This window comes from Mauremys mutica, chromosome 1, assembly GCF_020497125.1.
Source record: "Mauremys mutica isolate MM-2020 ecotype Southern chromosome 1, ASM2049712v1, whole genome shotgun sequence".
NCBI lineage: Eukaryota > Metazoa > Chordata > Testudines > Geoemydidae > Mauremys > Mauremys mutica.
This window is the reverse complement of record NC_059072.1, coordinates 372,329,120-372,343,850: the sequence shown is the minus strand read 5'-3', so window position 1 is coordinate 372,343,850 and position 14,731 is coordinate 372,329,120. Positions and strand designations below refer to the sequence as shown.

At 44.6% G+C, this 14,731-nt stretch overlaps 1 protein-coding gene across 1 annotated transcript; it reads left to right on the top strand.

Moving 5' to 3' along the window:
* Positions 1 to 11,713: 11,713 nt before the first annotated feature.
* On the top strand, positions 11,714 to 12,607 carry LOC123363211 (olfactory receptor 52E4-like; the record flags this gene model as incomplete). The annotated part of the gene is made up of 1 exon (XM_045004094.1): positions 11,714 to 12,607. A coding segment is annotated over one exon (894 nt), but the record flags the coding sequence as incomplete, so codon positions are not given.
* Between the last annotated feature and the right edge of the window lie 2,124 nt (positions 12,608 to 14,731).

The window sequence follows — 14,731 nt, the reverse complement described above, 5'->3', positions numbered from 1 at the left end:
CCATCCTGGCTAATAGCCATTTATGGACTTAGCCACCATGAATTTATCCAGTCCCCTTTTAAACATTGTTATAGTCCTAGCCTTCACAACCTCCTCAGGTAAGGAGTTCCACAAGTTGACTGTGCGCTGCGTGAAGAAGAACTTCCTTTTATTTATTTTAAACCTGCTGCCTATTAATTTCATTTGGTGACCCCTAGTTCTTGTATTATGGGAATAAGTAAATAACTTTTCCTTATCCACTTTCTCAACATCACTCATGATTTTATATACCTCTATCATGTCCCCCCTTAGTCTTCTCTTTTCCAAACTGAAGAGTCCTAGCCTTTTTAATCTTTCCTCATATGGGACCCTCTCTAAACCCCTAATCATTTTAGTTGCTCTTTTCTGAACCTTTTCTAGTGCTAGAATATCTTTTTTGAGGTGAGGAGACCACATCTGTACACAGTATTCGAGATGTGGGCGTACCATGGATTTATATAAGGGCAATAATATATTCTCAGTCTTATTCTCTATCCCCTTTTTAATGATTCCTAACATCCTGTTTGCTTTTTTGACCGCCTCTGCACACTGCGTGGACATCTTCAGAGAACTATCCACGATAACTCCAAGATCTTTTTCCTGACTCGTTGTAGCTAAATTAGCCCCCATCATGTTGTATGTATAGTTGGGGTTATTTTTTCCAATGTGCATTACTTTACATTTATCCACATTAAATTTCATTTGCCATTTTGTTGCCCAATCACTTAGTTTTGTGAGATCTTTTTGAAGTTCTTCACAATCTGCTTTGGTCTTAACTATCTTGAGTAGTTTAGTATCATCTGCAAACTTTGCCACCTCACTGTTTACCCCTTTCTCCAGATCATTTATGAATAAATTGAATAGGATTGGTCCTAGGACTGACCCTTGGGGAACACCACTAGTTACCCCTCTCCATTCTGCGAATTTACCATTAATTCCTACCCTTTGTTCCCTATCCTTTAACCAGTTCTCAATCCATGAAAGGACCTTTCCTTTTATCCCATGACAGCTTAATTGACGTAAGAGCCTTTGGTGAGGGACCTTGTCAAAGGCTTTCTGGAAATCTAAGTACACTATGTCCACTGGATCCCCCTTGTCCACATGTTTGTTGACCCCTTCAAAGAACTCTAATAGATTAGTAAGACACGATTTCCCTTTACAGAAACCATGTTGACTATTGCTCAAGAGTTTATGTTTTTCTATATGTCTGACAATTTTATTCTTTACTATTGTTTCAACTAATTTGCCCGGTACCGACGTTAGACTTACCGGTCTGTAATTGCCGGGATCACCCCTAGAGCCCTTTTTAAATATTGGCGTTACATTAGCTAACTTCCAGTCATTGGGTACTGAAGCCGATTTAAAGGACAGGTTACAAACCTTAGTTAATAGTTCCGCAACTTCACATTTGAGTTCTTTCAGTACTCTTGGGTGAATGCCATCTGGTCCCGGTGGCTTGTTAATGTTGAGTTTATCAATTAATTCCAAAACCTCCTCTAGTGACACTGCAATCTGTGACAGTTCCTCAGATTTGTCACCTACAAAAGCCAGCTCAGGTTTGGGAATCTCCCTAACATCCTCAGCCGTGAAGACTGAAGCAAAGAATCCATTTAGTTTCTCCGCAAAGACTTTATCGTCTTTAAGCGCTCCTTTTGTATTTTGTATTAAGGTCAGGCTTGACAAAGCCCTGGCTGGGATGATTTAGTTGGGTTTGGTCCTGCTTTGAGCAGGGGGTTGGACTAGATGACCTCCTGAGGTCCCTTCCAACCCTGAGATTCTATGATTCTATGAAGGGGTAGAATGGGTCCCCAAGGATAACTATAGGCATTTCAACATCCCAACATTTATTTTCTGGTCTGGGAAGTTAGTTCCTTCTGGCAGCTGTTAAAACAGATCAGAGTTCCTGAAGATGTGAGCGTCATGCACCTTTCCTGGCCATCCCACTTTGAAGTTGGTGAAACATCCCTTGTGATCCACCAGTGTTTGCAGGACCATTGAAAAGTATCCCTTGTGGTTTGCTTACTGACTGCCACTGGGACTGCCTCTGGCCTTTTACTCAGATGAACCAGAGGAACCTTTATGGATCCAGGTGCCAACTGACGGGAGAGTAACATGTGTCCTGGAGCAGCAAACCGTTCTGCTGGAACCTCAGAGGGAAAGAGGGAATGTCCCAGGAGCTGCTGAAGGAATGAGACTGAGGCCTGGTCTACACTAAGGGAGGGGGTCGAACTAAGGTACGCAACTACCTTAGTTCGAAGTACTCTCCCGTCCAGACGCCGCGGGATCGATTCCGCCACCGCCGTTTGCGGTGGTGGAGTTCCAGAGTCGACGGGAGTGCGTTCGGAGTTCGAACTATCACGTCTAGATTAGACGCGATATATCGAACTCCGAGAAGTCGAACGCTACTCGTCGACCCGGCAGGTAAGTATAGACGTACCCTCAGTCTCCTTGATTTCTCTGCAGCAGGGGGAAGCTGCATGGTCCCAAGAGCTGGCGTGGTTGAGACCAGCTCCTGCACTGCAGCTGAAGGCAGAGTCTCCTCAGGGAGTGAGAAGTGTGTATTACCTGTCATGGAGAAAATGTCCAGATTACAGCTATACGAGGGAGATACCCATTGCTAGGAAGCATAGGGAGATGTGTCCCAGAGGGGAGAACAGAGAAGGGTGATGGAATACAAGAAATGGCTGGGGAGGTGGGTGAGACTTCCTTTAACACTGCAGCAGGAGGCAACAGCACCTCAGGAAGGGAGGGGTTGGAGAGCCTCTCAGTGAGACAGCTGTCCAGTCTGTTAGCTGTGAGCCCTTCACAACTGAACAGGGGACAGATCCCACCCGAGGGAGCCAAGGGGTATGTGTCTTGCGGAGGTGGGCAGAGGGGGAATCTGGAAAAGGAATAGTGGGATTACAGGAATGTGCATCCAGGCACTCAGCCTGTGACTCAAGTTTTGAGAGGGGACTGTGTCACTGGCCTCCTGGAGGGGAGCAGTCACACAACTGACCTCTTGGGGATGGAGAGAGGGGTGACAGAGGGTACCCCAATCCAGCTTTATGGCGTGCTTGTGAAAATGAACTGTCTGTTTAGAATCATAGAATCACAGAAAATTAGGGTTCAAAGTGAAATCAGGAGGTAACTAGTCCAACCCAATGCGCATAACAGGGCCAGCACCAACTAAATCATCCCAGCCAGGGCTTTGTCAAGCCAGGGCCCTAAAAGCCTCTATGGATGGAGATTCCACCACCTCCCTAGGTAACCCATTCCAGTGCTTCACCACCCTCCTAGTGAAATAGTGTTTCCTAATATCCAACCTAAACCTCCCCCACTGCAACTTGAGACCATTGCTCCTTGTTCTGTCATCCGCCACCACTGAGAACAGCTGAACTCCATCCTCTTTAGAACACCCCCCCACACACACACAGATAGTTGAAGGCTGCTATCAAATCTCCACTCATTCTTTTCTACCGCAGACTAAACAAGCCAACTTCTCTCAGCCTCTCTTCATAAGTCATGTGCCCCCAGCCCCCTAATCATTTTAGTTGCCATCCTCTGGACTCTCTCCTATTTGTTCACATCCTTTCTGTAGTGTTAGAGGGGAATAATCACTTCCCTCGATCTGCTGGCAATGCTCCAACTAATGCAGCCCAATATGCTGGTAACCTTCTCGGTAACAAGGACACACTGCTGACTCCTATCCAGCTTCTCATCCACTGTAATCTCCAGGTCCTTTTCTGCAGAAATACTGTTTAGTCACTCTGTCCCCAGCGCGTAGAGGTGCATGGGAATCTTCCATCCTCATTTCCGGACTCTGTACTTGTCCTTGTTGAACCTCATCAGATTTCTTCTGGCCCAGTCCTCCAATTTCTCTAGGTCACTCTGGACCATATCTCTACCCCCCCCAGCATATCTACCTCTCCCCCCTCCAGCTTTAAGAGAGGATGTAGATCTGACTGAATAAATTGTCTGTGAAAATGCTAATGACCCTCCTTACAGAGGGGAGGAAGAAATTCCCTGGGCTGGTAAGACACAGGAAGAGGCCATGAAAGGGCTGCTGGGAGAAGGCACAACGCTTTGCTCATAGAGCACAGATCACCGTCACAACCCTCTAGCAAAAGTGCTTGGAGTGGGGATCACAGGGAAAGTCCAAGAGGGGTGAACTTTTGCCATGGGCATAACCCTAGATTGGAAGGTAGGTTCAGTGAGGGCTAGACAACATGCAAAGTGCACTTACATCGTGAAATGATCAGACCCTTGAATACCAAATTCTCAGTGAAGACCTTGAACTGAGATCCCTACTGAAGGGGACACTGAGGGGTAAGGAAAGCCATTAACTAACCAGTTGTTAAGGTTCAGGAAGTAGCTGAAAGCCAAAATGTAATTTCAACAAACCACACTGTGGTGTAATAAATATACCTGGGAACGCCTAACTGTAATAAAAGATTTGATCTTATTGGTAAATATCATGATGGAAAGTGAGTTGCTAACGGTAAATCTTATGACAAAAAAATATTGCACTAATGGTAAACCTATGAAAAGGTGAAGCAGGAATGATTTTGAGAGAAAGCTTTTGGACATACTAGAAGTAATCAACAAGACGCTGCACATGACTATTGCTTCCCAGAGAACACCTGTTCACAGGCTCAAAGCTTGTAAGAGGAGGGAAATGAAATATACCTGGTCTGCTGTCTGGAGAAGGAAACTGAGGCACAACACCTCATGGCATTGATGAATCCATGTACTGAGTTACAACTCGTTGGAAAAACACAATGGTTAACAACACTACACAGAAAGTACCCTAGACAACTTCTGATATCACTATGCTCATCTACAAAGTGTTGACAGGTACATACAAGTTTGGAAGAACACCTGTGGATAACAAGACAATGTTTGGGAGTTGTATGGTCAAAAAGTAAAGAGAGCCTTGAGCACACTGCTTCTGCATCAGCCACTGACTAACACTCCTGCAGTGAACTAAGGGGAGAAGTGTGACATTCTGTGTCCCAAAACAACACTCTGGAAGCCCCATATTTACCTTGGTGATATGATTATGATGTCATTTTTTATAAAGTATATAAAATATGTGATGTATTTGTATACATGTATCATTTTTGTACCTAAAGTTCTGAAAGCATTGAAGGGCATGTGACCAGCTCCTTTACTCTGGACTCCATCTTGTGCCTGTACTTTTCCACTGACTGTGCTGGGGACTTGTCATAAACAGATAGTTAAGGGTTAATGTCTCTTTTACCTGTAAAGGGTTAACAAGCTCAGTGAACCTGACGGACACCTGACCAGAGGACCAATCAGGGGACAAGATACTTTCAAACCTCGGTGGAGGGAAGCCTTTTTTAGGTTCTTTGTTTTGGGGAGTGTTCTCTCTTTGGATCTAAGAGGGGCCAGACGTATATCCAGGCTCTCCAAGCTTCCTGAAATATTCTCTTCTATTCAGTATAGTGAGTATTAGAAAGGCAGATTAGTCTTTTGATTAATTTCTGTATTTGCAATGACCAGCTCCTGTACTCTGGACTCCATCTTGTGCCTGTACTTTTCAACTGACTGTGCTGGGGGCTTTTGCTTGGAAAAATGAAGCTCCCCCTACATGGCAGAAACTATAAAATGTGGAAGTAACATCATCACTTGGCCTCACTTCCCAAACAACTCAAAACGGAAGACATTAGAACCTGGGACTGAGCTGGGGCTGTGGTCCCAGGCTGAAGGGATTCTGGCCTTGCATGGAAGATTGGTGGATTGCTTGTACCATCAGCATGACACACTGATTCAAAGCCTGTCTAGTGTATAGAACTTAGATTGTGCTTTTGTTTATTTCCCAGATTTCAACTTTGTTCTTTACACTGCTACTTATAATCACGTAAACAATCGATCTTTCTGTAATTAATAAATCTGTTTGATATTATTTTACTTAATACAGAATGTTCTCTGAAATGTAAAAAGGGAATCTGCTCAGGCTGATGTATTGTCCTCTCCACATTAAGGGTGGGGCAGACTGGGAAATAAACTGATACTGGTCAGGCTTTTGGCCAGGGCAAGACGGTACAGCTCTTGTGTCCTAGGCTGGAGAGCTGGGGGGAACTGGCTGGAGCCTCTGTATTGTTAGTTCATGGCTGGCTAGAGAAATCATTCATGTAACTGTAGCTGGGTGTGTCCTTGGCTGTGCATAGCTGTGTAAGTGCAAGACCTGAGAGAATTGCAGCTTGTCACAGCCTCACAGTGTGAGAGGGGGCCCAGACTAGTTTGCCAGAGGGCTCGGCGGTCCCCAGTTCCAGGTTGCACCCCAGGGAATTCCTTCCCCCCGCCCCTCTCTTCCCCAGTGAACAGACCCTGTAAGACTGGGAGTCCATTTTCCTGTTGACATGTGGTCACTTACTGACAGAGAGACCGTGGTTATAGAAGGGAAGTCAGGACACTTGGGTTCTGTCAGCCCGTGTCTGTGTGACCTTGGAAAAGTCATGTCTCCCCATGCCTCAGTTTACAGATTGGTGAAATGGGGAATGTTCATAGTGACTTTTCTTTGCTAGGTGTTTTGAAGACACATCAATGAAAGCCGCTACACAGTATAATGATAGTTACTGATGAGAAATAGTGATCTCCAATCCCTCAGCGACAGCCCCATGTGTTTGCTCTAAGTGCTTGTGTCTCCTCTTAGTGAACTTACTTCGGATCTCTCTGTCTACTATCTACCCATCTATCCTGAGAATTAGGCATTATCCCTAATTTTCTTTCTCATCAACTATAATTTTTAAATACAGACACACAAGCGTACAGAGCAGCCAGTTCCTCTATGACTCAGCGCAAAACCCACGAGTTTTCATCTCCCTTTGGGAAGGTTCCTTAATTGCTGTTTACTCCCAAAGCTGGATAATTAGCACAGAAATGGAGAGATGTTTGTCTACAGCCTGTTTACACTCAGCTCCTCCCTTCTCCTCTAGAGGCTAAGCGAACCCCACTGGGATTACACAGAGCTATATTAGAAACTGTGCACACCGTTTCTCGGCTCTCGGCATGGGATGCTGCTGCAGATGCTGGCTTGAGAGAGGTGTGCGTCATTGATACCTGAGTGGGATTCCTAAGGAGGACACTTCTGTCTCAGAATTCACCGGTACCCATCTCTTGCTGAGACGCTCACCTGATCGTCAAACCCTGTGAAACTTGGGTGTGGAGGGATAGAGAGTAAGTCTGTTGTCCTTTCCACTCTGCACAACCATGACACATCCCAGAGCCCTTGCCATAAGTGATGAGTTTGATAAAGAATCACTGGCCAAAATGTCACTAATTTCTGGACACCCCTTCTCATCCTGCCTGATGGACTCCAGCCCTAAGGTGGTGCATTTCAGTGGCGCAGTGAATCCTTCAGGATGTAAGATGTTAGCAGATGTGCAGTACAAGGCAAATACTGAGACAATGTCCCGTGCTTTCCTCAGGCCCCAAATTTCTCCTAGCTTCACTCAAGAAGTCTGCTGAACTGTTATACCTGAACGTTTTTTAAAAAAAAAACCAATACTTCTTGACATAGATATGCAACATGTGATATTTCAGAACAAACTGGCAAATTCATAAGCAACTGGAAATGAGTTCTTCTAATGGAAGGTGTCAGACAGCCTTAACTACAGGTGATGCCACCAACACCACATACAATGATCAATCTATTTGTGAATCCCAAACTTCTATGCTCTTCGCTCCAATAATGTTGGTAAGAAGGAGTTCTGCAGGCCAAATAGGAATTATGAAAGTAATTACCTTTTCTCAATGTTATATGTTCAGACTTTCAATTTAACTAAATATTTCCTTGTTCATGTTATGAGAAACATTAAATTTAAATGCCTGATCTACTTTCTTTATCAATAGATCCATAGGGTTTAAGATCAGAAGGGACCATTTGATCATCCAGTCTAACCTGCTGTAAAACACAGGCCCATTAAATTTCACTCAGTTACATCTGAATTGAGCCAAAAGACGTGTGCGTGACTAAGGTCCGGTCTACACTAGGATTTTACATCATAGAATGATGGAGCCATAGAGTTATAACGGAATGCAAAGTATAGCTAGTCTATCCCCCTGACAAGATGCAGGATTTGTTTTGTCTTAGACATCTAAGACTGATGGCCATTCACACAACTTTGGAAAACCTCAACAGATGGAGCTTCCATGACTTCCCTGGAAGTCTGTTCCATTGGCCTCCTGTAGTTAAAGTTTGAAGATTTTCCTGAAATTTAATTTAAATCTGCTAGGCTGGAATTTTACCCCATTGACTCTTGTCCTGCCCCTCTATGGTAAGATAGAATAACTTTTCTCCACCTTTTTATGGCAGCCTTTCAAGTGTTTGAAGACCACTTATCATGTCCCCAAGTAATCTCCTCTTTTCCAAGTAAACATCCTGGTTTCTTAGGTTTGCTCATACAGTTTGTATTCCATCCCTTGCATAACATTTGTTACTTGTCTATGGATTCTTTCCAAATTCTCTACATCCTTTCTATACCTCGGTGAGCAAAATTTGACACATTTCTCCAACTACCACCTAGACCACATGGAGTAGAGGAATACTATGATGTACTATGACTTGCATGTTATATTTCTGCTAATATAACAAAACATAGTATTTGCCTTTTTTTGAAACATTTTTCCTAATGTCAAACCTAAACCAACATTGCTGCAATTTAAGTCCATTGCTTCTTGTCTTCTCTTCAGAGGCTAAGGAGAACACTTTTTCTATCTCCTTGTAACAACCTTTTAGGTATTTGAAAACGGTTATCCTTTCCCCTCTCAGTCTTCTCTTATTCAGACAAAACAAACCTATATCTTCCAGTCTTCCCTCATAGGTTGTGTTTTCAAGACCCTTAATCATCCTTTTCTCCAGTTTTTCCGGATCCGTTTGAATGTTTATCTGATTCTCTAAAGACTTGCAACCCCTCTCAACTTAGTATCATCTACAAAATTAACAAGTTTACACTCTATGCCATGATCTAAATCGTTGATGAAGACATTGGAAAGAACTAGACGCAGAACTGATCCCTGCGGAACCCCACTTGTTATGCCCTTCCAGCATCACTGTGAACCACTGATAACTAGTCTCTGGGAGTATTTTTTCAACCAGTTATGCACACACCTTACAGTAGCTCCATCTAGGCTGTATTTCTCTAATTTGTTAATGAGAAGATCATGCGAGACTGTATCAAAAGCTGTACTAATGTCTACATATACCACATCTGCTGCTTCCTCACATCCACAGGGCTTGTTACCCTGTCAAAGAAAGCTATCAGGTTGGTTTGACACGATTTGTTCTTGATGAATCCATGCTGACTATTATTTATTACCTTACTGTCTTTTAGATGTTTGCAAATTGATTCCTTAATTATTTGCTCCATTATCTTGTCTGGTACAGAAGTGAAGCTGAACTGGTCTGTAGTAGCCTGGGTTTCCCTTATTTCCCTGTATATAGATAGGCACTATATGTGCTCTTTTCCAGTCTTCTGGTATCTCCCCTGTCTCCCATCACTTTTCAAAGATAGTAATTAATGGCTCAGATCCCTCCTCACTCAGTTCCTTCGGAGTACTATAGGATCCATTTCGTCAGGCCCTGGTGACTTGAAGACATCTAACTTGCCCAAGTGACTTTTAACTTGTTCTTTCCCTATTTTAGTAGATGAATCTACCCCATTTTCACTGGCATTCTCTATTTCAGGTGTCCAAACACCACCAACCATCTTGGTGAAAACTGAAACAAACAATGGTTAATCACCCTCACTGCTAAATATTTAGCCCTAATTTCAAGCTGGAATTTGCCTCACTTCAGCTTCCAGTCTTTTGGTCTTGCTCAGCCTTTGTCTGGTAGATTACAGAGCCCATTATTACCCGTGATTTTCTCCAAATTAAAGTCTCTGCTTGATCATGTTTTTGATAAGTTAAAGAGATATACACCTTCAAGTCTAACGATCCAGCATTTACTCTTATCCTCCAATTATTTCTGTGGGTCTTCTCTGCATGGTCTCCAAGTTTTAAACATCTTTTTTCAAATGTGGACCCCAGAACTGCATGCAGTTTGTTTCACCAATCCCGTGTGCAGAGGTAAAATCCTTCCCCTGCTCCAATTCACCAACTCAATATTTTCCACTATTAAATCAAAGGTCTCTGAGAAATCAAGGTTTGTTGCATGAGTGTCGTTCCCTTGATCCACCAAATGTGTACCCTTGATCAACCAATGTGTACTCTCATAATAGGATGAAATCAGGTTTATTTGACAAGATCTGTTTCAGTTAAATACTGTTGGTGACTGGTATTACTTATATATCTAACTAATCCCATACCAGCTTCTCCATTGTTTCTTAACCTTGTCAATTCTTTTATATAAAAACAAAACTCTTTCCATTTATTTGTGAATACTTTATATATAACACAGGAATTGACGTAAATCTTTTCCAGGATTTCATTTGTTCTTAATATAATGAATAACCTCCTTTTTTGATCCATAGCCGTGCCACACATGGAGTTTTCCCAGATGTCTTAACATTCTTTATCAATTTTCCTAACTTCTGATTTCTATTGCTGGCCAGCTATTTCCCCTTTTTCCTCATTGTTACATATTGCTTCCCTCCCTCTAATTCTTGCCTTCACTTTACCACTGAACTGAGTTTTTACCCAAAGTTGTTCACTTTGTTGACTGTGGAATTGTCAGTTTTCTGATATCTAATAAAATATTATCAAATAATTACCAATATTCATTCATATTTTTCTGTCTAAATTTTTCCTCTCAATCAGTTTTGCTGACAATTTCCTTCATCTTTAGGAAATTAGTCCTCTTGGAGCACTAAGTGTCTATCGATAGTACTGGTTGGGAACTGTCCATTTGAATGTAAATAAGTTTCATTTTTTTATTTTCCTCTCCTATATCATATGTCCTCATCTTTGTCTCTTGTGAAAAATAAAGAGTCCCAGACTATTCTATCCTTAATAGACACTGGGTGACTAAAACTGAGCACATTCCCAAATATGTTATGCTCCATCCCATATCTTGGGATCTGAACATTCTTTTGTTTTGTCCACGGCTGGGAATGAGCAGGTGTTTCTCTTGAGCTGCTATCAATGGTGCCCAGGTCCTTCCCCTGAGGTATGTTCTAGTTGGGATGTTTCTCCCAGTACATGTCATCTCAAAAGTTTGTTTTTTTCCCCTCTGTGATTTCGAGCAACTGGTTGAATGGGGAACTCCCTTCAGTATGGACTCCCTATACTGGCTCTCATTGCTTTAAGGAACAATGATAAATAACCAGTATCCACACTTGTGTTTCCTGCGGGTGCCTCTTAAGTTTCCCCCACCACAAAGTGTAGGAATTCTTAATGCAGGGAGCACAATACAAATATGGAATTGGATTTAGTAGGGTCATTGCTCATAGTTATTTTCTCTGAATAATGAAAATGTCATTTTTCAGTGTGTGAAGAGTGATCAATCTGCTTCTCCCATGAGAACAGCCTCCACTACTGCATGCAGTGTCTCATATTAATGTTGTCTCTCCATGTAGGGCATTTCTACTGTGACCATCATCTGAGATCCTGGGAACACACAGAAAGTCAGGGGAATACACAGTTTATGCAGGAGACACCCTTATACCTCAGAGTTGGACACTTTCTCCCCTACACCATGTCAGATTCTAACAGAACCGACTTCACCAACCCCTCCACCTTCATCCTGCTGGGCATTCCTGGCCTAGAGGCAGCCCATGTCTGGATCTCCATCCCCTTCTGTGCCATGTACGCCATAGCCATCTTGGGGAACTTCACCATCCTGTTCATCGTTAAAAGGGATCCGAGCCTGCATGGGCCCATGTTCTATTTCCTCTGCATGCTGGCTGTCACCGACTTGGTCATGTCCACATCCACCCTACCAAAAATGCTGAGCATTTTCTGGTTCAATTCCAGGGAGATCAGTTTCAGTGCCTGCTTCACCCAGATGTATTTCATTCATTCATTCTCAACAATGGAGTCTGGAATGCTTGCCGCCATGGCTTTTGATCGCTACGTGGCCATCTGCAATCCTCTGAGATATTCCACTACCCTGACAAACTCTACTGTGGCCAAGATAGGCTTGGCCGTGGTGCTGCGTAGTGGCATACTCACATTACCCTCTCTCTTTCTGGTGAGGCGGTACCCATATTGCAGAACCAACATCATCCCCCACTTCTATTGTGGGCATATAGCCTTGGTGAAACTGGCCTGCGCTGACATCCACATCAATAGTTACTATGGACTTTTTTATCTTTTCTCTATGATCGGAGTGGATGTGGTTTTTATCGCCGTGTCCTATACTCTGGTCCTCCGGGCCATCTTCCGCCTCCCCACAAAGGATGCCCGGCTCAAAACTTTTGGGACCTGCATCTCTCATCTTTGTGCTATCTCAGCTTTCTACATCCCAGATTTATTCTCCTCTCTCATGCAGCGGTTTGGCGACAATATGCCACTACATTTCCTCATTCTTATTACCAGTGTGTACCAGCTGGTGCCCCCCATGATACACCCCATCATTTACGGCATGAGGACCAAACAGATCCGGGACAGACTGCTCCAGCTTTTTACTCATAAGTATGCCTAAATGTTTTCTCCATGGGATTTGACTCTCAGATTGAGCTCTGTGCAGAGCTGGCTGGTGTATGATGCTGGACACTTACTGGACAGACAGAGACATTAAACCCTTCCCTGTCTTTAATGTGCTGTGTCAATGTGATGAACTGGGGAGTCAGTCTATGCACATTACACTGGGTGGCCACATTTCTAATTGCTGGTAGCTGCATCCCTGGAATTGCAATTTTGCCTCATCTCTTCTCTCAAGCCTAGACCCTGCTGTGTTTCTTCTCCCCAAGGCCCTGCCCCGTCACTTGCTCCTGTCTTCCCCTCCCCTTTTCAACTGTGTCTCAGTCATCTCTACAATCAGTGTCTTCTCACATCTTACAGCAAGTCACTTAAGGACACTGGTTAGTGTTAACATTGTAATTTTTATTCTTACTTTCTTGCTAACTCTGTGCAGAGACCCAATTAGCACTCCTGGGATCTGTCTCAGCTCTGGGAGGGGAGTGGGGTGTAGTGGGATGCAGCAGGGGGCGGCTCTAGGCACCAGCAAAGCAAGCACATGCTTGAGGTAGCCCATTTGCAGGGTTGGCAGCCAGCAGGGATCCAGCCTGGGAGCTGACAACCAACAGGGGGCTCTGGGAGCTGTAGTTCCTTGATTACCTCCCTGCCTATAGAGCCTGCCCTGGAGCAGGGAAAGAACTACATTTCCCAGCATTCCCTTGGCCACTACTAACTGGATAGGAAGGAGGAGGACCTCATGTGTCAGCATGTGCTGTGAGTGGAGAGCTGCACTGTGGATGGTAGGGACCATATTTTAACATTTAAAAAAAGGACACTCCACGGTGAGGGAGGGTAGCTCCACCCTGCCACCATCCACTCCCTCTGACTGCCCCCCACAGAAACACCACCCCATTCAACCCCCCCCGCTCCCTGTCCCCTGATCACCCCCTGCTGGGACCCCTGATCCTAACTGCCCCCCAGGACCCCACCCACTATCTAAGCCTCCCTTCTCCTTGTCCCCAACTGCCCCCTCCTGAGACCCACCACAAACTTCCCCCTTAGGATCCCACCACCTACCTGTCTCCTGACAAAGCCTGGGACTCCCATGCCTGACCAACCACTGCCTGTCCCCTTACTGCCCCCCCCCCGAACCCCTGACCCATCTAAACCCCCCTTCTCCCTGCCCATGATTGCCCCCCCAATCCTCCACCCCATCCAACCCCCCTGCTCCCTTTCCCTTGACTGCCCCCCCCGGAACACCCTACCCCTTCTCCATCCCCCAGCCCCCCTTACTGTGCCACTCAGACACGCTGCTGCACACATGCTGCCATGCTCCCTCATTGCATTGGCAAATTCCCCATAGAAAGAAAGAGTGGAACAAAAGAATAATAAAGACACCTCAACTTTTCCTCTTTTATGGAGGACAGTCTTATAATATGCATCCAGATATCCTCCAGTCACACAAGCTGAAAATTGTTCCACTTTACTGCTTTTCAGTAACCATATGGGAACCAATCCTGTCTGTGTTCTGTGTACATCTAAAATTCCTGCTGAATGACCTGCCCTGGGAGCGAGTTACCAGTGACCCAGGGCTGCGGGAGCTCAACCGGAGCCGCGGGAAGAGGGGACCCGCCGCAGTCATGCCTGCGGCAGGTCCGCTCGCCCCGGGCTCCGGTGGACCTGCCGCAGGCATGCCTGCGGGAGCTCAACTGGAACCAAATGCCGCCCCCCCGGGAAAGGGCCGCCCCACGCGCCTGCTTGGCGCGCTGGGGTCTAGAGCCGCCCCTGATTGCAGGGTTTTTTGGTGATAATAGAGGCCCAACTTAAATGTCTACCCCAAATTAAGAAACACAGTAAAAGAACTAAAAAAGAGCCACCGTGGCTTAACAACCATGTAAAAGAAGCAGTGAGAGATAAAAAGACTTCCTTTAAAAGGTGGAAGTCAAACCCTAGCATGGTAAGTAGAAAGGATCATAAACACTGCCAAATTAACTTTAAAAAATGTAATAAGAAAAGCCAAAGAGGAGTTTGAAGAACGGCTAGCCAAAAACTCCAAAGGTAATAACAAAATGTTTTTTTAAGTACATCAGAAGCAGGAAGCCTGCTAACCAACCAACGGGGTCCCTCGATGATCAAGATACAAAAAGAG